This window comes from Crassostrea angulata, chromosome 2 (assembly GCF_025612915.1).
Source record: "Crassostrea angulata isolate pt1a10 chromosome 2, ASM2561291v2, whole genome shotgun sequence".
NCBI classification, from domain to species: Eukaryota; Metazoa; Mollusca; class Bivalvia; order Ostreida; family Ostreidae; genus Magallana; species Magallana angulata.
In genome coordinates this window covers 10613480-10637156 of record NC_069112.1, presented here as the reverse complement: position 1 = coordinate 10637156, position 23677 = coordinate 10613480, and the positions used below count along the sequence as shown (strand labels likewise).

Genomic DNA, 23677 nt, shown 5'->3' with positions numbered 1-23677 from the left:
TCTCGGCCAGGGTGTCCCATGTCTGTATGAAGGTGGTACAGTACTGTTGGAATACAAGATCTCGGTATAATGATCTGTGTCTTCTTATTTTCATTGACAACTGTCTCTCTGATCAATACTCCATCTCGTAGTCTTAGCTTTTCAAAATTCTTGTGAAGTAAAGCATGGTACTGTACATTGTTGTATGGTAGATGATGTTTTTCTGGCTTATACCCATCTCTTACATATGGTATCCAGAATCTTAGAACTGGGTCATTGTACTGATGGCGACAAACATCAATCTCTGTTTGATCACTCAAATCTGGTTGGTTGTCAACTGCTGATGAAGATATGGATAAGCATTGTACATATGGATCATTGCTTCTAATTGAGTTGCATATGGTCTTTATGGAATCAGATGTAATGATTTCCTGGTTTGGTATTCTGCTTAATCCATCTGCATCTGCGTTAAGTTTTCCAGGTCGATATAGAATCTCAAAATTAAAGCTGGCTAGATCTGCGATCCATCTCTGGCTCGCTGCATCTAGTTTTGCTGATGTTAATACATAAGTGAGCGGATTGTTGTCTGTGTACACTTTAAATGTGCCTCCATATAGATAATCTCGGAACTTTTCACATGCAGCCCACTTTAATGCCAAAAACTCCAATTTATGAACAGGATAATTCTTTTCAGATTTTGACAAACTCCTGCTTGCATAAGCAATAACTCTCTTGAAATTATCTTGCGTCTGATATAATACAGCGCCAATGCTTGATGATGAGGCATCTGTATGTAACTCGAATGGTAATGAGTAATCTGGGAATCCTAAAATTGGATAAGTAGTGAGTTTCTCCTTTAGTTTTCTGAATGATTGTTCTTGTTCATCTCCCCATTTCCATTTGTCATCTACTTTTAATGTCCTAACACCCTTTCTTGTTTTCTTCTTAGTATTAGGTAGGAGGTCATTTAATGGACGAGCTATTGTTGAAAATCCCTCAATGAATCTTCGGTAGTATCCAACAAAACCCAAGAATTGGCGAACTTCATCTGAATTTCTTGGTTTCGGCCAATTCTGTACCTTGTTGATCTTATCTGGGTCTGGCTCTATCCCCTCCTCACTGACAATATTTCCTACATATTTGACTTTCTTTTTAAAGAATTCGCATTTCTTTGGTGAAAGCTTCAAATTTACTTCCCTAAGTCGCTGAAAAATCTTTTCTAAACGTTCTACATGCTCTTCATAGGTTTTGGAGAAAACTATCAAGTCATCAAGATAGATGAAGCATATGTCTAGGTGAAGTCCATCAAAGCATTCTTCCATAAGCCTTTGATAAGTGGCAGGAGCATTGACAAGACCAAATGGCATGCGATGGTATTCATAAAAGCCTAGAGGTCCAACAGTAAATGCTGTTCTCTCTTTGTGCTTTTCATGTAACTCAACTTGATGGTAACCACTCTTCATGTCCAATATGGTAAAGAATCTATTTCCTGCCAATGCATCCAAAATTTCCTCTATACGTGGCAATGCGTAGGAATCTTTCTTTGTTCTCAAGTTCAGTTGTCGATAGTCTACGCACATGCGCAATTCATTATTCTTCTTTCGACAAAGGACAACATTACTCGACCATGGCGACTTAGATTTCTTTATAATTCCTCCTTCTAACAGCTTTCTTAAGTGATCTTTAACCTCTTCAAACATAGCAGGTGGAATACGTCTTGGACGTTGTTTGAATGGTGTGTCGTCATGAAGATCAATCCTATGTTTTACAATGCTAGTATGTCCAATATCTATATCTGACTTGGAAAAAACATCCTCATACTTCCTCAAAAAATTCTCTGCTTGTTGTTTCTCTAAAGTTGTGAGTCCCTCATCTTCAATTGTAACTAAGCTCAGGACATCTTTTGCTTGTTGGAGATTAACACAAGGTATATCTCTTTGTTCTGGTTCAAGTTTTACAGGCTGCAACTCACACAAGATAGATTTTGGTGGAACTTGTACTGTCCTGGTAGTGATATTATCAATGTCCACTCTTATCACATGATTTGCTGGATAGCAGTAGTCTGTAAGTGATGGTACAATATCCAGGTCTGATGGAATAACAGAGCGAGATGTAGCTTGTAGAACTGCTGTTGTAGATTGATATGGTATTGCTTTATCAATGTATCCAGATATTGAGACTGTTGAATTTGGTGGTATAGAAATACAAAAGTTTTCAGCTGATTTTACAATTCCAAGTCTATTGTTGTTGCGAGCAAGTTCTTTATCTCGTATGGTCATGCCTCTAAAAGCTAAATACCAAGGCGTAAACAATGCAGCTTCCTGCAGATATCTGTCTCCGTATTTGTCTTTGACAACATCTAGCATGTGTTGTAATATGTTGGTCCCAATAAGAAGTGGTACTTGGCTGTTGTAATTGCTGGTGGATACAACAAGTAATGGAAAATTAAGTGGCTGTTTCAGTGATTGTGGTATTCCAGTACTTTGGATATTAGCCTCGATGTAACCATAATATGGCAACTGTTGACCATCAGCGCATTCCACTTCTAAAAGTTCTCTTATTGGGTGGAGTTCTAAATGACGAAGGTGGTTTGTATAAAAATCATTGCTGACTGTTGAAACAGTAGATCCAGTGTCAATCAATGCTCGAACTAAGTGTCCTTCTATACTTGCTTCAACTTCAGAGGTATTTCCTACTAGTTCAACTGGTCTACTCTGGTAAGGGCGTTTCTTGTAATGACCTATCGTCTGCCCCGCAACGAAGGTCTTCTGATGTTTAAATTTCTCCGGCTGTGATCCATACGCACAGTACATCTACGTGCTATATGGCCAGGTTGTTTGCATCTATAGCATATTGGTTGTCCATCTTCGGTCTCTTGTAGATTAGATTCTTGGTCACCATAGCCATACTCATATTGGCGGTAATATCCTTGATTATATCTTGGACTACGGCTATAGTTACCATATGAACTTCTGGATTGGTAGTTTCCTCTACGGTATTGTTGTTGCTGATCCTTATGATCCCAACTTGTTGGTTGTTGTTCGAATCTCTTGAACGTACTTCCTTGTTCAATAGCACTGACTTTGGTGGTAAGCTGTTGAATCATTCCTTTGAGTTCCTTGATCTCATCTTGTGTCTCAGGTTCACTCGATGTTACAGCCATGTTTGATTGTGCTCTTTTCGTTACATGTTCTTTTTCTACAAGTCTGATTTCCTTCCTAAGTTCATCAAAATTTGTGAGTGCATCAAACTTGTATCCTGTGATATCCTTAATCCATTGATGCAATCCATTCCAGAATTTGGATCTTAATTTCTCATTAGCATCTGCCTGTGTCGCAACTCCTTTAATGACCGCTTTTCTATAAATCTCTTCTAACCTACAACTCCAACTCATGCTATCCTCGTCTTTCTGTTGTCGAGCACTGTAAAATTGTTCCATAATGGTTTCTCCTCGTTCTATTGTTCCAAATACACTCTCCATCTTGTCCAGTATCTGAGTTACAGTGGCTCCAGAACCAAGTCTCATTGCAACTTTTCCAGCATCTCCTCTTAGTGATCTTCTAATTGATTGAGCGATAGATTCCTCTTTGTATTTCTCTTTAATTAAACAATCCACTTCATATCGCCAAAGATCATAAGTAGTGTCGTTCTTGCTGCCGTCTCCAGAAAAGCAAGAGATCTTTGGGATATAGGAGCTAGTGTTGCTTCCTGATGCTGCTGATTTAACAATTTCAGTTTGTTGTTCTGTTTTAACATTAACAAACTCCTCTTCATTCATTTGTGTGACATATTGAGTCATCCATTGTTTGAAATCTTGAGCAGAATCAGCTTTTGGTTTTACATTCAGTTCTTTAAAAACTGACGCAATTTGATTGAGTTCGTCTGGGGATAATTCTGCCATGCTGAATTGTTTATGTTTCGATTTCGGAACACGGTTTGCTAGCTATTTTCAAAGGATTAAATTCAGAATCGGTGTTTCGGATATTTATAACTTAATATTCTAAATTAAATTTCTAATTAAATATCTATGACTACTACTAACTGATAACTTAGCTAATAACTGAAAATAAAACTATCTTAATAAAATCTTAATGTTAATTTAAGTGAATAACTAGATTAATAAATTGATTGACTTGTAATAAACCTTAATTGAATATACTGCTAAATAAATATTCTAGCTTATAAGAATAACTACTGGGTAATAATATATAAATAAATACCTTAATGTACTAAATGATTATAAAATCATAAAAAAATGAAAAATATCTAGTACTGTAGTACTTAAATTAAATAAAAGATACAAAAATTTAATTAACTTTATAAAAAAATAATTACTTTCAATGAAAGATAACTCTCAAGAAAATGGCAATATTTGGCTTGTGCACTCAAGCGTGACAAAAATTTAAACAGGAAAATATTACTTGTATCTCAATATAGTTCTTAAATGATAGTGTTTTAAATAATTTCAATGCTCAAAAAGAAAATCTTTCAAATAGAAAAAATTATGATTACCAAATAAATAATGAATATGAAATGAAAAATGAAATGACAAATTTGCTGAAAATAAGTGCTAATTATAACACCTAAAAAATAACTGTGATGTTTATGAAAAAAAATGAATATATATTACAAAGTAATCTAGTCTAAGTCTCTAAGATGACAAGAATCTAAATTAAATACCAATAAATACTTATTACAACTCAAGGGGAATTCAGACGTCTGAAACTAATTATAAGGTAGACAAAAAATGTGCTAAGTAATCTTAAAGATTAACTTAAAAAATGTTACATGCACCAAAAAATTCTACCTTACCGTGCTGGCAAATCTTGAAACAATGAAAAACACATGCAGTTCAATAAATTGACTGTCAGAGGTTCAATGGATAACACTGAAGTCACTATCTTCACAATGTGGATGATCCTGGTTCTTGACAGGAGTCCTAGTCCTGGGGTTGATCCTCAGTCCTGGTCCTGATAGGTCCCTCCTGGTCCAGTTGATGGCTCCTCCTGGGGTTCCTCCTGATCCGTCCTGGGGTTCCTCCTGATCCGTCCTGGGGCTCCTCCTGATCCGTCCTGGGGCTCCTCCTGGTCCGTCCTGGGGTCCTCCGGGTTACGCATCCATCGTAGGGCGCATCTGCTTCAGTATGTATGTCCAGCCAGTCCCAACGTGGGCGCCATTGTAATGATGGTGTTATTGTAGACAGATTAAGACAACAACTCCAACGTAGGGTTCTTGATTATTACTTTATATTATATTATATCATAAGCTCTGAAATATTTAACAATACATGTATCACAATAAGTAATTTATCAATATCACATCATCATAAAAATAAAATAGATCACACATAATATATCATTGTATTGAATAGGTTTCATGATTTTGCCAAGCACAGTTTACAAGCAAGAGTTATTCCCCTTATCACAGTGCTAACTGATATATAAAGAGTTCAATAATATTTATCCTGTGTAATTAATAATTTAGTTAGTTATTAATGTTTAATAAATAAAACATATTAAACTTAACTTAGGCAATAAGTATCAAATCTGATATTTATATATATGCATACCTATGTGTGACACAAAGCCTAATTGATCTGCATCTGCATGATCCTGATATATTCTTCAGGTATGGAATCTAATACATATAACAATACTCTTAAAACTACATTTAGGTTATCTAGCTTAAGATTGTTAAAATAACTATAATGAGTGTTGCTCAAATACTAAGTTTTCACTCATGATAATTTACATTTAAATAGATTTACATTTCACTATATAGCATATACTTATCTAGCAAATACAATATGCTTTATAAATAAGCATTAATATAAATAGCATAAAATATAAAACAATTACTTACAGTCTATAGATTTCTTCTTGGTCTTAAGCTAAACACATCTGGTCAGTATGAAGATCAGATCAAAAAGGACAAAGCAAAGAGAGGGAATTTAAAGGACCAATGAAATTGAGAATTCAAAAATAGAATTGGCCATGTGATATATAATTAACTAAAACAGGTTTACACTGACCATAATGACCATTGTGATGTCATACTATATAAATAACTATGTAGCTATTTACATACTGTTAGGTTGTACATAAAGTTGTTTATATTGACAACTTTTATAGTAAATACTGTAAACTTATAATTTATAGAACTATTAATTAATAATTTCATGATAATGAAATTATTACTTAATTAATATGAAATATCACCCTATCACATATATACCCCCTCTGACACGCTCGATCATTCATACCACGGAACGCATAATCGCACGTCCAATCACAGTGGCACACGTTCAATCGTCCGATCCCCTTGTCTCTCGCGCCTTCCTATCGTATTATCTTTCAACGGTTGCTTTCATTGTACAAGAGTCGCACACAGACGCAATATATATTGCAACATTCAATGCGTTTACATCGCACTACGCTCGTGCACAATTCGTACGAATACTTTTTGCATATGCGATTATTTCGGCAACCATTAACGATTCATATCTAATTTTTTTTTGTCGCACGAATATTTCGTCGCTTCTGCTCGTGCGCCAATTGTGAAAGAGGCTTAAGGTGGCAGGGGATAGTTTCGAAGGAAAGACCCGGTCAAAATTTTGAAATAAAGGGAACACGTGAGGTTTGGCTGGTTATTTGATGGGTATAAATTGCTAGAATATGTATTGCATTCATTTTGCGGATAGAGGAGCTCATGTCAATTTCATTGATATATGATATATTTCATATTGATATACTGGTAGCACTTTTCATCAGATATGGAATGAAAATGCGAAACTGTGGCCAAAATTTTCACTTTCGGTTTCGTGCTTGAAAAGGAGGGTGGGTTCAGAACACGAAATGGCACTCGAAAAGAAGGTGATTGACCCCCATCAATTAGTGATTATTTGCATGGGTATACAATAAGCCACCAATCCTATGGTACTTTATGGCAGTTGCTCGGGACTGGAGTGTGGTGATAGGCCCGTGAAAATGTGAAAAAGGGCAATTTTTCAGAAAAAGACCATCCCTGGCTATTTCTATATAGTGCTATATGTAAGTTGTACTTGTTTAATTCTGAAATGTTTAAAAATTCTAAAGACTCGGGACTATGTGTCCCCTGCATGCAAACCAATTTTAGCAAATTTAAAAATCCACTGAAAAATTAAATCACATATATGAGCACTATCTGCCTCACATTACCCAGACCAAAAAAAAATATCCCCTGTCACACAAGGATGCTGTTTAGGTTCTTAAGGGCGGGGTGATAGGTAGTGACAAGTGGAACCCTGCTTTTGTCTGTTTTCTCTTTGTATTTCAAAAGGGTGTTCCTTTATACCAATCTCATCAATTGCAGATTCCACTCTGTTGGCTTTATAGCCTCGATTACACAGATGGAGTTTCAATATTTTGCTATGTTCCTCAAACTTTCATCAGAAGAACAGATTCGTCTAATTCGGGTTTTTAATTCTTTAGGGATTCCTCTAAAAGTATGGGGAGGGTGGCAACTCAATGGCTTGAGATAAAGTTGAGAATCTGTGGGTTTCGTTTTGAGACTGAATTTTATTTCACTAGCTTCCAGTGTTGATGTTGTATCAAAAAATACATTTTTGGAACTAGATATGTTGACTGTGAATTTAATCAAATTGTGGAAGGGGTTGCCAAATGTAATTCAGTCATTTAGGCAGTCTTTTTTTTAACCCATTTCATCTCAATTTTAAAATATCAATGCTTTTTATTTGAATTATCTGTATAATCAAACGTCGAATAAGCAAATATTTTTTGCTGATAGTAAATATGCGTAGAATATGCCAAATAAACCAAAATGTTAAGCATTGTGAATTTCATTAACTAAAAAAGGTAAACAAATTAATCGTGCCAATTAAGTCTCTGGACCAAAAAAGTAATTATCACCCGAATCACAAGAAGTCGTCTGGTATTAAGTGAACATCGCAAGTAAAAACTAGAGTTGTTATCGACAAATAGTATTAGGTAATATATATATATGAATAAATCATGTGAAAAAGAAGAAGAAATCCATTTTATAATAAAAACACCTCTTTATGACGAAATTGTTTTGTGCATTTTTTAATAATAAATGTTAATATATTATTTTCAGTCGTGCGTCAAAGAGGACGATTTGCAGGATTCTCGCTGTATGTATCAGATACTGATGTATCATCCATTAGTGAAATTAAGAGTTCTACCCTGTGTTACAAGGACGGACCACAGTTACCACCCCTTAACTTTACAACAATATGTACAGAAAAGGGACGGTACGTCATATATTACAACGAACAATTGGACGGAGTTATCTACCCGGAAGGATATGAAGATCAAAATATCTACACAGAGCTCTGTGAAGTTACAGTACAAGGTGCATATTGTCATTTATAATTACATTTGCGCACTCTAAAATGCCCGCCTGTAATAGCCGATCTGTCTAATGAAAGTTTAGGTACATTACTGTTATCCTGTTTAGTCCTCTGGATTGTCCCTCCGTAAGGTTTCCATACTTTTTCTCATAGTGATGTTATTTTCTTAAGCACCAGACTTATCATTTTTCAGAACAAGTTCTTGGTGGTATCCTAATTTGCAGTGAGGTTTAAAAAAATGCATTTAAATAATCGTCCACCAGTTAGTGTTAAACAACACTTGGGTTTTTTTTTGTTTTGTGCAAGTGCAAATATTCTGTCGTAAGGTTATTAATTGACTACAAAAATGTCTGCTTTTTTCTGCTTTTTGAAAACGATTGAGCATTGCGACGAGACCGTATTTTTCGGGACCGAATTAACCCACTACAACAGATATCGTAGATTTGGTTGCACGATACCGTTATCCTCGGCGAGAAAGTCTTCTATTGACTGATTTGGTAAAAGATACTGTTCAGCGTCCACCGTCTAGATCATGTGCGATTCCTGTTTGCATCCAAGTAAATTATAACATAAATTTCTTTCTTTTCCTCAACTTCATAGAGAGTTAACGGTTCGTAATGAAATTAAACTGGCACTTTTTTTCGGTCCTCTGTAATATTGTCCAATATGGCATTGAGAAGAAAATTGTTGAGTATTATTAAACATGCACCTGCCATTATTAATCTATTATACTTTTATCAATTCCAACATTATTATCAATTTATCTCACTTTTTAATAACCAAAATATAAGAAAACAGGGAGTTAAATAATTAAAATCATACATGCAGTGGTTTATTTTGATATCTTTAAAGCATTATTCTTTATTCTCAATACTCAGCTAAATATTTAAGACAGTTAAGTATCATTCTTGATTCTCATTACTTAGCTAAAAAAGTATATTTAAACAAAGAAGGTTACAAAGCCTTAAACTGTCTATAACAAATGATAGTCTATATTTTGATTTGTCCACTTTTTTGGTAAGTGATTTCCATGCAAGACTAACTGACCCCCCCCCCCCCCAATAAAAAAAAGAGAGAGTTTGTGGTAAGAAAAGTGTCTTCCTGGAATTATTGGGGTATGAAGTATACGTGTGGGTGGTAGTTATAATTACTAATTAAATTTATAGATTTGTGTAAAAATGTTGAGCCTCTGTCACATTCTGTCATATCCCCCCTCATGTCCCAAGGAGACTCCTTGTCAGAAGTGGCTGATTTGCATGGGGTCTCTGTTCCATCCGCGTCAAGGATATTACATTCTGTCTGCCAAGCTTTATGTCGAGAGCTTAAATACCATTTATGATCATTATAATAAGAAACATACCTGGCAAATTATCCGGCAAGTCTGCAACAGCACCATCCCATATTCCTGATGCAGAATCATAATCTGAAGAAATATTATAAAATAAATATAAAATCAAACACAATACTCATATTTATAGCTATGTTGTACATTTAGTACATGTACCGACTTTCCGCAGAGTAAGTCTTCCCACAGGGAAGTCTAACCGTGAGAGGAGTCTCTCTGTATGACTACGAAAGCCGAGAAGGATCATTCGAGATTCGAGATTCGAAATACGAGATTCGAAATACGAGATTCGAAATACGAGATTCGAGATTCAATATCTAAATTAACCAATCAAATCATGGATCTGAAACCTGTATCCTAGCAACATCAAACTGTTCTAAATAAAGATCATTCGTACATGCTCTTTCCTACAAATAAATGTCTTAATAGCTCTTATATAGTGGTTATAAAATGGTTAAATTAACATTGATGAATTAACCCCACACAGTATAAACAATTAAATTAGAAATAACACTGTTGGCTTTGCGAATCTAAGTGGTTTTGTTTGCCCTGTATGTATTTCCCCCCGAACAATTTTAACCCGAAGTGTATTCGCCCCAACTGTGTAAAAATCGGCTCGCGAAGAAAAAGAGAGAGAGAGAGAGAGAGACAGACAGACAGACAGACAGACAGACAGAGAGTTTTGTAGTGTCAAATTCAGTTTGATTTAGAATTTGAAATTGATTTGATTTGTTACAAGCATATATAGACAATAATTAAGCCTCTAAAACGAGAAAAGAGAAGAGGTAGCTAGGGTAGGGCAGACCAACTAGCAAGCTTTAATTTTAACGGTGTTAGCGCACCTGTGATTTATATCGACTCTCTCTCTCTCTCTCTCTCTCTCTCTCTCTCTCTCTCTCTCTCTCTCTCTCATCACCTAGCATTTCCTTTTCCATGAGGGGGCTTGGGGTATTTGTGATGTCTTACATTAGCTAGCGAAAATGATAAAAAAAACCATGAAATTTTCTTTAAATTGTGTGCGGATGTTATACGCCAATAATCTGTTTTCAGTATATAAATTTCAAGAGGGGGGGGGGGGGGGGCGGCTATATAGTCCTAATTAATTTGTCAGTTATTCTGTCCCCACTTTGTTTTCTCTTCGTTTTCCAGGTTTTTTTTATTTGGCTCGGCAAATTAATATAAAACTTTCTGTGTAGCTCCATAACGATGCACTGTAGATAAATTATGAGTAGTTTTACTTTTGATAAACAGGTACATATCCGTACTTCATTTTAATTTGACTCTTAAAATCGGATTTAATATTCCAATGATTATAGGGTAGGAAAGAGTAGACGGGACTTTTTTGCGCATATCCTACTGTACCATTCATTCAACACAGGTATTAGCACTCATCGAGTTCGACTTGCTTTCCTTTTCTTTCATCCACTGGATTTAAAGCTATTAATTTTTGAAAATATTTTGAATTTATGGCCTGTAATATATAAATTAGAGCTGCGCTGGTGCATATATTTACCCAAATGGACCAAAATATAACCAAATGAATCTAAAAGTTTTGACAAAATTAGTTTTAAACGTACGACTTTTTTTTTAAATTCTAATCGGGTATGTCCTTTAGAAAAATCTTGAACCACACACATTTTAGCAAATAGAACGACAATTGTTTCATTTTTTTATGGGGAGGGAGGTGGTGCCGGTAAAGGACATGTATTGCTTGTGGCAGTTGTGCTATACTCTCATTTGTTATAATAGGTAATACTACATATTGATATAAAATGAAAGTTTCCAATTACACTGTACATAGCTTCTATCACGCATTTTGACCCGTGCGATAGTTTAAAACAATTTTCAAAGCATTTAATGTAATTCAACCGATCATTTTTGAAATTTAATTTTCTGGATCCCCGCCTGATACGTCCGCCTTCTTGTATATTAGAATTACATGTACGTTGACCATATGTACACATTAACTTAATCGGCTATGTTATGGGACGATAACATTTTTTATCAATGTTTTTGCAGGAGATGTAACAAATAACAGCCTATTTGTGGGTTTTTGCACTGATTATTTGAGATAATTTGCTGCCATCTTTTATGCATTCCACACACCACTCACAGTTTCTTTATTTGGTGTTCTGTGTGTATGGCGACAAATTGGTAAATTTGCACCACTCACCCCTTGTAGCTTCATCCTGATTACATTTTATCTGGCTAAGTGTAATGTAGTAGTATATTAAATACACACATCTTTGTTTGCAGTGCTTATTTACATCTTTAGAGATTTACTTACAAAAAAAGTTGAATGTAATTATTGTCAATTTTGGTGCGGGGGGGGGGGGGGGGGTAGGAAACTAAAGAGAAACTTAACTTGGCTGAGAAACATATGCTTTTATTCTTTCTTGTTGATATATCAATGAATGAATTATAACAAAATATATGTACAACAATTAATTTTGAAGTATTCATGCACAATCAAATAAAGGGTTTTACTGTTCTCTGCACAAGAAATCGGCAATGTGAACAAATTGGCACCCTATCATCCCTACCTTTAATTGTAGAGAGTAGGTATCCTTCTATATTGAAAACAATTCCAAAAGTAAGACTCATAATAAGTTGTTTACTGAGGAAAAGGAAAAAAAAATTGTATTTATTAATAATTCCGTATGATGTGATAATATCTCAATGATTTGTTTATAATCATAGTACTAGTGTAGTATGCATACATAAAAACGATAAGTAATGCTTATATTTATTAGTGAAACAGGACAGATTATTTATATTTAGATTATTTAGATACATGTACTAATCTTCATGCGGGGATCTAGAAAGGAGGGGGTCAGGGGATCTGGACCCCCTCCTCGGGAAAATTGGAGCTTATTAAATTTACATAGTAAAATTTTTTAAAATTGGCCTAGGACCCCGTACAGAAAAAATTAGCTACGCTTATGAAGTTCTCTACCATAACCGCATTTTTACACAAAAGGGGTGAATAAACCCGGGTTTTAAACTATTACTGGTGGTGAAATACCTTAGGTTTCAAACGCATCAGGTGGAAATGCACCAGGGCAAACAAAATCACTTAGATCCGCGAAGCACACTGCATTATTACTAGTCTACTTAGATATTCTGTGTAAAAGTAAATACAAATAATTATTTAGTTAGGTAGGGAGAAGTGAACATAGCATTTATTTGTATATAAGAGCATGTACGTATAATTTTATTTAGAACAGTTTGATGTCGCTAGGATACATATTTTCAGATCCTTGATTTGATTGGTTAATTTAGATATTGAATCTCGAATTTCGAATCTCGAATCTCGTATTTCGAATCTCGTATTTCGAATCTCGAATCTCGAATGATCCTTCTCGGCTTTCGTAGTATGACACCTGTGCATGTATGAAGTACTGTTACTTAATACATTTACATACAATTCTATAAAGCAATACCTGTTATTGATTAGCATTAAAATTATTTTCATAATGAATTTTTATCATACTTGCATGGAGTTAAATGTAAATTATATACATGTATTACTCTATGAGAGTCATGCAATCTTAAATTAGTTATTCATAAGAGGAATAATATTTACCTTTCTCAATTGTAATGAAAACAAGATGTTGTTGCTTTATTACACTCTAATTATAAAGTGTCAACTCCGCGTTCAACACATTCCACAGAGCATTTAGATTTTGTGCCAAGAATCTAATTTGGAATTTAAAAACAATATGTATTTTACAAGTGTGGCAAACATTTTTCTTGATCCACATTTTAAACTCTAAGTGTCAAATTGTTTTAGATAAAAAAATACAGACAAAGACAACTGCATGTACAATAATCACAGTCAGGAACTTACAAGTCTTTCCCAGGTTTTTATGTCATCCACGGGTGCAGGACCCCCTCCTGTACCTCTCATCTCTTTCAAACGTACAGCTTTCTTTTTTGCCACTTGTTCTTCCAATCAACAACATCCTGTGTGATTTCTGAGATGTTGAAAGAGTGTACTCTAAAATAAATGTTCATGCCTTAAAATGTTATCTATCTATCTATCTATCTATCTATCTATCTATCTATCTATCTATCTATCTAAATCGCTTTATATAATTTTTTTTTTATATACATATGCATTTTTATAAACATGTTAATTTTTCTTGCATCATTTGTTTATTGTATTTTTATTTATCAATTTGGTCCTTATCTTATAATCATGTAACTGCTGAATATAGGTCTAACTCATTCGTTCAACGGTACACACCTCACAGCCTTATTAGCATATTCGGAACCTTTCTGGTTTTTATATTCACGAAAGAATGAAAAAACCCGAATAAGTCAAAACTTGGTATAGCTCGGGATTTTAACGAGACCAGTCTAATACTCGTAAAAATCGAGAGAGGAGTTTAAATTGAAAAAGTAAGTAAAAGTTTTTGTGTCTTATATTGGCAAGCTTTTAAATTATTTAAAGTTGAAGAACACTTGTTTAGTAATGTGAAGTCGACGTTTGGGGTGATTAGCCTTATCTCGTTTAATTTTGTTCAGCATGAAACAGTCTGAACAGCCATCCTCGATTTTGTCAACAATCTAAAACGTGCTAAGGAGTAATCATTCGTCGGTAAGAACATACTTACTTACATTGTTAAACTACTCAAAAACTCTTTTAAAAGCCTACAATGCATTAAGTCTAGTACACATGTTACAAAAATGTCGATAATTAATGGTCGTTGTGAAATGTGACTTGAAAGACATGTTTTAGTATGAAATGTGTATGCAGGTGTATTATAGTCAGTTTTTACACATATTGTTACGTAGCATACGTTAAAAAAAATATTGTATGTTTTTCCTAGAATATTGAGTTTGTGTCAATCATGCTTCTCTGTCATTTCCATACAGAATTTCCTCGACACGTACAATGTACACTGTACATGTGGTTTTGATATCTGTATCTCCTTCAAACTGTTAACTTTATGTCTTATTTATCTATTAACGATGAGAGTGTTTATGAATCAAGGGTCTGCATTTGTTATGTAAATATAACTTTATACGATTGAGAGTATGAGAGAGATAGACTTAGAGAGAGAGAGAGAGAGAGAGAGAGAGAGAGAGAGAGAGAGAGAGAGAGAGAGAGAGAGAGAGTGTGTGTGTGTGTGTGTAATTACAGTGTACATGTAATTGTTATTGATTGCCTTGCTTCAATGAACCATATATATATTTCAATAATGCCACATTGCACTAGAAATATTGCTGACAAAGATGTTGAGAGAGATCATGGAGAGAGAGAGAGTATGAATTTAAAAGCCATAACAAATTTTATAGTTATATGTCATTTCCCACTTAATTAGTTGGTAAAGCTGTTATCATGGTATTAAATGTTTTGACCATGTCTCAGATACTGCATGTGCCCATAAAAAAGTGTAATCTAGGACATGCCCTTTTGTTTTGATAATGACAGCATTTAGCTTTGTAATGATAGCTAGTGTATCTTTTTTCTTCTAATCTACAGATTTACCTGCGGCTTCCAGATGATCTGAAGATCGGGAATATAGAAAATATTGTCATTTTGATATTGCTAATGACCCAGTCATGTCTGCTGAAGCCCAGAAGGTACTTCTTTGTCATGTAATAAACTTACAACTTGTCTTCCATATGTAGATTTATTTGGTTTAAGCTGATTGAAAGCCAAGCAAGTTCATCTAAATAGCTACACTGTCTTGTGTAAAAGTGACAGGTTTATATGGGCATCTTGTTGCAACTCTGCTTGATTATCTGTATTTTAAGGGATGGGAACCTCTGAAAGGAATAACAGGAGTTTGAAAATATTATAAACTTTACGAGATGTGTTTTACACTCTCTGAGCAAATGGGATTTCCAGAAATCCCATGAATTTCATATGCTGGAAATATGTTTTTTCAGATTATTTTTTGTTATTGACGCAATCATATTTTGGTGTACATAGAATGTTGATAGTTGAAACTCATACAGACAATTATATGTTACATAAGTGTTACATAAGTGTTTATGACTTTGATCTTTATTCAATATATGTAATATCTTTCTGTCCACTGGATATCTGAATATCTTTGAAGTTACACCATTGAAGTTACACATTCATTACATTTATCATGTGTGTGCAGAATTGATTGAGCCAGGTTTCCTGATGTTGTCATATAAGTGATACATCCCGTACGAAAATGTTGGCCGTTTTCCGGCTGGACTCAGGGTGAACTTAGACGTATTCCGGTTAAAATGTAGCCGTACTTAGGAGTACCAAAGGCGTACCTGGAAAACGCTTTGAATGTTAGACGGATTCCATCTTATTCATAACCAGACCTAGCCTCAAACCTTAGCCGTATTTTCAGCATCTAGCCGTTTTTTGTCAAAGTTAACCGTATTATTTCTCACTGCCCGTTGCCCCCCTTACCATCATTAAATATTCCGCCTTAACCTAGCTAACTGGCAATTCTTTGCAAGTTATAAAATTTACGGCTAAAACTTGGCCAAATCGTGTAAAAGGCGCACAACAGTTCATTTTCTGTTCTATTAATAGCTCATTCTTATAAACTGTCTGTTACTTTCACTCAATAAACTCTAATTCTTTCTTCAAATTGTTTAATTTTGTAACCTTAAATTCACATTGATAATCCGATGACACTATCAAACAGATTATATATGTATGTTCTACACACAGGCTGGTTAATTTTATCTTGACCTCAATACACAGGCTGCCATTTGTTAACAGGCAAGAGCCGCAGCCTCTCCCTGTATTGCAGAGGGGCGTCAACAGGGAAAAACCTTTTTTTCTATCATAATTTTAAACATGTACTTACTATTTTAGCCGCAATGTTTAATTAATATGAAGACAGGAATGAGTTATGAACACGCTAGCATATTTATTGTACTTTTAAACTGCTACTTAGAATTGTTTTACTATGGCCATCAAGCACTTGTAAACATAAAATCAGCATTACCCCTTATCATATTTCTGGCCTCAGAGGCTCGCGCTTTGTGAGTTTTGAATTTGGCAACAACGGCCATGCCTTCCTTTCCTGATCATCTTTGTGTTACAAAAATTAGACATGTGTAAACCGTTATGAGGATTATTTTTGGGGGAAATACAGTGAAACTTATTTACAGCTATTTGATGTAAACCAAGTCTTTTGGAGTTAAGCAAAATGTGCGCGTTATGTGGACTAAGGGCATGAACACATGTTAATATCGAAAGTAAGTCAAAATAAATTTTAATTATGATCATGACTTTATCAATAATAGTTCTAAAGTACAGTTAAAATTGTGCTAATTGTATGTGAAGAAAAAATAGGTTTAAACTATTCTTTATTTAAAAGATATTATACAGTGCGTAAATGTCACACAATGTATAAACTATAGAAATCCCTTCATTCCTTTAGATTTGAAAGCTGTTGAAAACAACTGACATTATGCTAAACAATTAAAAAAACAAGGAAAGCAACAATACCAACAAGTCATTGGGAGGGTGGCAAGCTGCCTTCTTATATGTAAGCTGTCCTAGTATGAGCATTGAGAAACAGCCTGATAAAAATAAAAACTAGCTCAAAAGCAGAAGGACAATGGACAATGAGAGACTAAAAAGTAGAATGTCAGTCATACCATTTACATGAACCCTACCAAAATCAAGGTTTTGAAAGGTAAGGATTGGATCTCTTTTAATTTGTTCACTTTGTTGAAAGGTATTCTTTATAATCATGATAATATCAAAAAGGTATATATGTATATTGATATATTTATATTTGATCGAGTGTTTGGCTATCAGTAATACTTTATCAAATTACATGTATTTTTTTCAGAATATGTGAGAGAAGTATTTTTAGTGATGCAATTTCCGAAAAGATTCGAGGAAGATCTGAGCTACTCTAGAAACTTTTCAAGGAACTACCTGTACAAAAGAGTGAAAACGTGGACTGTAAATCAAAAAGTTCAACTTATTATATTAAGTGGAAGACAAACATTAGGAAAATAAAAAGATATTCTGGATGTGATATCTGTATTATGATGTGTTTAAAAAAGGAAATACACAGGAATTATAAATGGTTTTATGTTGTAAGTCTGGTCACTGATTTATAAAAGAAATGAAAGCAACGATTCCACCCCATCCGGTGCTGATTTAAAAGGATTTAGTCACCGGATTCAAAAGCATAAATCAAAAGAAGTTTTTCTGTCCATTGTAAACAGTGTTCATCTTTACCCTAAGGCGGATTCGGACGCAACCTTATATTAAGGCGGATTCCACCTTATACTAAGGCGGATTCCACCTTATATTTAGGTGGATTCCACCTTATTTTAGGGCGTAATCTTGCGTATTCCACCTTATATTAAGGCGGATTCGAATTTATCATAAGGTGGATTCCACCTAAGATTAAGGCGGATTCCTTTCTTGTTTTAAGGCGGATTGTTATTACCCGGAATACGCTTAATCTCATTTAAATATTTCGAGCCATATACCGCCCGGAATCCACCCGTACTCCACCCTGAATCTGTGATATTAGTTATACATTCAGAGGAATGGAAGACGGAATCCGCCTTTCAAATTTCGCCTACATTCCTCCTTAAGTCAGGGTGGGATTTTTCGTACGGGATTGTACTGCTTTAAAAAGTATATATCACTTGTGACTTACTGGTATATTAGTACATATTTCATTTGTAAAATCATTTGACAAATTTAAAGTGTTTTGTAGTACTGAAATGTTTTTATGACTTTTAAAATTACTGAACGTACATTCACATGATGCAGCTATCTTTTGATGCTGTATATATAACAAAAAGAAACTGTCAACTGGGATTAAAATTAGTGGCAAAATGATGTAATACATCATAACATGTATGTACAATATTAGAAAAGATTACATTGTTAGTAATTCCATAATAGCATTCCATAAATAACTTCATTGAATATATACATGTAAGTATTTGATGAGTGCACAATGTTTGCAAAAATTACATGTAATTCTCTTAACACTTTATGTTTATTCTATTTTAGTGTCCAGACCATGACATTAATGAATATTTCTTGAATGGAATGCATGAGGATTAATATGGAACCTTATTTTGCCTTTTTACCAACTCACACCATCTTTTCAAGATTTATTGAGCCAACCACATAAGAATTTGTTCTATACACATCATTCATAACATTCTTATTTATGTTGCATAACTTTAAATGTTACTGGATGAATTGTGTTCACATAATGAATGCCAGCAAACCTTTTATCGAGTGCACTTAATTTGTATTTTTCCTACCCATCCATCTAACATACGTTTTTATATACATATTCATATACATGTATCATTTTTGGAAACAGCTATTTTTTTTAAATTGGAATTTAGCCTTACTATTTTATACAAGTTTTTTTAAAGGGGCTTGGACATGATTTTAGATCAATATTTTGTTTTCAATTTCTTTATGCATAAAATGATTTACTTGCACATTTTGAATAATTGACCATAATTTGAATGTTAGAAGTCAAGTTATAAGAGAGATACAGGGGTGAGAATTTATTGTTATGTAAACAAAGCTCGAGTCTTATGTTTGTATACAAATAATATAAAGTATGAAATTACCACTTCTTTGAGAAAATGATTCATACAAAAGAAGGTAAACTGATTCAATGTGATCATAAATGATATTATTAATAGAAAAAAGCAACATTTGAATGAAACTTACACCAATAAAACACATATGTAAATACTAACAAGACTCGCGCTTTGTTTACAAAACAAAGAATATTTAATTCTTTATCTTTCTTTTAACTTAGTATTTGACTTTCAAATTTTGACAAAGCATTAAAAATTCCCATAGCAACCATTCTAAATATTGAAAATGGAAATATAAAATTTTGAATTTTAAGCTCAAATCGTGTCTAAATCCCTTTAATATACTCTTTTGTTTACAAACAGAACAAACATACTTAGTTACAATGAGAAATGGACATAATATATATAAAAGTGTCTGATAAAAGTATAGGTCTTGTTCATGAAGAGAAGAAATAGATAGAAAAATATTCAGTTGTAGCCATGAAATACAAATATTAATATTTTTTAAGAATATTTTTTAATCTAAATAAGTTATAAAAGGTTTTTTTTCCTTTATTCCAATGTTTGGAAACAAATCCAATATATTATTAAAATTGCTGTACAGTATATCCTATTGATTCCTATATAGTATATCACTTTAGTTTCTTGAACAGCATGTTTATTACTTTTATTTCTTAAAATGATGTATACAAGGTCATTAATTTATTTTCATTATATTCAACTAGATACAAATAGGCCTTCTGCAACCTTTTCATTGTTTAAATGGTATGGAGTTTTAATTACCTTTTATATGAAAAATGACATCTAAATCTTAAATTGCTGTACATTATATCCTATCCATCTAATGTATCACTTTATCTATGTTGAACTTCGTGTCAATTAGTATTATGATTTTTTTAAGAATGATATATGCAATTTCATTAATTTATTTTTCATTTTAAGAAAATTCATTTTAAAAAAGATATCTTACAACCTGAGTATTTTTTTTCACTTTACATAACACAGTGTATTAATTGAATGTAGTTGTGTACTAGATTTATACATGTACCTACAAGCAATATACATTTAATATTCACCAGGTACATGTACCAGCATACTATATTTGATAAATAAATGTACTTCTTTCATGCCTTTTTCATGCCTTTTACTCATTGTTATATGTATTATTTATAATTAAAATACTTTGAAAACTTTTCTCAATTTATTGATTTTAATAAGATTAAGAAACGGACTATAGTTAATGCACGTTTTCAAGAGTTGTCTCTCTTGGGGACAATAATGAATGCTCCCCAGGGTTCATGACCCTGAATATTGAGGAGGCTGTGAGGTGTGGGTATACAGTTTTTAAAAACACATATTTATAAAGGTTTTAGATTTTAGCTATTTCATATCACCACTGGACGTATATACGTCCCTGATACCAGTTAATTAGATATTTGTGTCGTTAAAATACTATTATAAAATCAATATTAATTGTTTTTAAAGTAAATTTAATATAGGATTTGCTTAAGGAAGGAGTCTTCTCGTTAATAAACATACTTCTGATAATAAGAAATTCATGAAATTTTGACACAGTCAAACGGATCATATTACTAAATGATTCTATCAGTTTAATCAAATTTGACATTTTTGTTATCCCATAAAGGTCAGGTCAAAGTCACTACTTTTTTCATAAACTTAAAGGATGATAAAAATAAGTGTAGCTCTCTGTTGTTCTGTAGACATTTGTTTAATATTTGAAGATTCTATTCTTCATTGAAATGAGAGAATATCAACATGTCTATCAACTTGTACTACTAAATTGGAATAAATATTTATACTAAAATTGGTGTTGCTCATAATTAGTTCGCATTTTCTCTGAATTTCTTAAATTTTGAAGAAATTTTGATTATTGTTCTTATGCTTCCGAGTAATAAAGTATTTCTGATTGTTATGCATTATGAAGACTTTATAATAGGATATGAATTGACAGAAAAGCTAATATATTGACCATTTAATAAGAGAAAAACTGATTTTATTGATTTGTTCACAAAAACCAATGTAGATAATAGGTGCTTTAAAAAGCTTATAAAAATGTAATTTGATAGGCAAGTCATATTTTAAAAACATATCCTGAAACTCAAGTATCATATCATTAGTTCACATCAGTGAAAACAATCCAACATTAATATTATTGTTTAAAAATGCTAAAACGGACTTATTAATCTGCAGCAATTCTGAATTGCGAAACATGTGATATTTTCCTACGCCAATATTGCGCTAAAAACATAGTCCTTGTTACATTCTAAATCATTGATTACTTTTTCTATGCCAAGTTGTATGATAGTGAAAAAAAGAAAAATATACTATTTTAATTTCCTTTCATCTTGATTTAATGAACAATTAATCAAATTTACGTTTGACAAGTCGAAAACCAGAAAAGACTCCTTCCTCAAATTGTTTTCATATGAAACGAAGATAAGAAAAACTTATAGTAAACAAGTAGGTCAGTGAAACAGCCGTGCGCTGTCACATTTCGGCTATTTGTTACCAACATTGCATCTTTTGGCCATTGGTAAGGCCAGGGGAGAAGTTTTCTCTTATAGTCTTTATGTTGGCTGAAACTCCCTGGGCCAAAGCTTCCAACTCATCGGTATTCCTATTTGGCTTGCGTTTGTGTTTGTCAATGTTTATGTTTAATTTCCCGCTTGTATGTCGAATTTGCAGACGATTATGTAACCGGAAGATGTGTATGCGCAGCCGCATTGAAAACGAGAGTGTGTTGCTAAGAAAGCTTTTTGTCGTAAGTGTAATCTTAAGTACTGTTCTAGATCGAGCACTTGGGAACTCTCTTAAGTGTGTTTTTTTCACTTACGAGTGGTTTCGTGAAAACGACATAAGAAATGACTTACGATATTCGTAAGTCAAATAATTAAGATTAAACTTACGGTTTTTTTTTTTGTAAAAAGGGGTACGCAAATTGAATACAAAAATAGAGGGAATTACAACTTTCCTGTCACTAATAATTTCAGAAAAGATATAATGAATTTAATCTTTAATCAACAAAAAAGTTTGAAATAATTTTTGCTCAAATAAAAGGTTGTGTTTTTTTTTTGTTATTGCCGAACATTAGACTGCGAACAACCTGTCTTACCTCAAAACTGAATAATACACAGTTATTTTTTTGAATTTTTAATTATTATATATTCCATTTGAAAAAAAAACACGCACGTGTTAACATGTTATTGTCATGCTGCTTTTCTCTTTTCAAGATCGTTATAAATAAAACATAGGGACATTTTTGATGATTAGTTGCAGTCAAATTTTCAATCACTATTAACATTTGCAAATATGTAAATATGTTTCCTTATATGAATTTATATAATAGCGAAAACTTACAATTCTGCATGAGCGTTTTATATGCACGCAATTTAAAAGTGTGCGCATTCTTTCTCCAATTGTTAATACACTGTGTCCAGACTCAATGTCCTTCAAAACTGTGGAATCAAGAGCAATGGGGAAATACCATTACAATGATCTAAAAGCAGAACAAATGAATGACTGCAACATTACCATTAATGAAATAAAATGTCATTTATAAAAAAAAGATACATGGCATGATATAAAAAAGCGTTAAAAAAGCAATGTTATCTGTTTATAGCAGGCCAACAGAAAGAGAAAAGCCTAGCCAGAGGAAACCTAAATAATATGTTTTACGGTGCGACCGTTGGGGCGAGCGCAGCATGTGATCAAGCAATGAATTATGATCAATCAATAAAACTAAATTAACCACGTAAATAAATTTGATTGCAAAATGAAATAAAACATACTTATTTTTTCAATAAATTTACTTTATTCATAGTTTATACGATTTGTTATAAGTAAAACAATAGTTCAATCTCAGATACAATGTTGTCGAATAATAAAAATCTTAATGTAAATGTTCATTGAACTCTATCTCTTCTTTTAAGGTGATTGTAACGTACGTCAGTTCATACCCTTTTTTGCAGTATACTTTTTTTTTTTAACTTACATACAAAAAATGACTTATCATAGAGCCCCCCCCCCCCCCCCCCTGCTAATTTTTTGCCCCCTCCACTTAAAAAAAAAAAAAACAACATTTATTTTTTTCTCTTTTAATTTACGCTTAAAAATTTTGCTTATCATATTAAAAAAAGAAAATAGAACCCCCTCCCCCCACATTGGGATTGGGAGCATGTAATAAATGGAGTGAAAAAAAAGAAACCATTGAACTGCTAAAGAGCTGAAGTATTAGAATTTTCTTTCATGAATTTGAAAATTATATTTTTTTTTCTTTTTGGCTTGTAAAGATTTTTTGGATGACGCTGCCATCCACCCACCCAACCCCCTTTTTAAAAAACGATGCTATGTTCATGGAAATTATTGTTGCCGTAATTATAGTGAATAAGATAAATATTAGCATTCATCCA

General features: G+C 33.2%; 1 protein-coding gene and 1 long non-coding RNA gene across 2 annotated transcripts in view; one reads left to right on the top strand and one right to left on the bottom strand.

Moving 5' to 3' along the window:
- Positions 1-23677, top strand: part of LOC128172973 (receptor-type tyrosine-protein phosphatase epsilon-like) — an 86823-nt gene that overhangs the window by 6852 nt on the left and 56294 nt on the right. The window contains exon 2 of the mRNA XM_052838715.1: positions 8092-8349. Coding sequence (XP_052694675.1) covers positions 8092-8349 — 258 coding nt within the window. The remainder of the gene's footprint in view (positions 1-8091; positions 8350-23677) is intronic.
- LOC128173046 (uncharacterized) lies at positions 5204-6201 on the bottom strand. Its single transcript, XR_008242403.1, has 2 exons — positions 5549-6201; positions 5204-5247 (listed from the first exon to the last, which is right to left on the bottom strand). It is a non-coding gene; the product is annotated as an uncharacterized LOC128173046 (long non-coding RNA).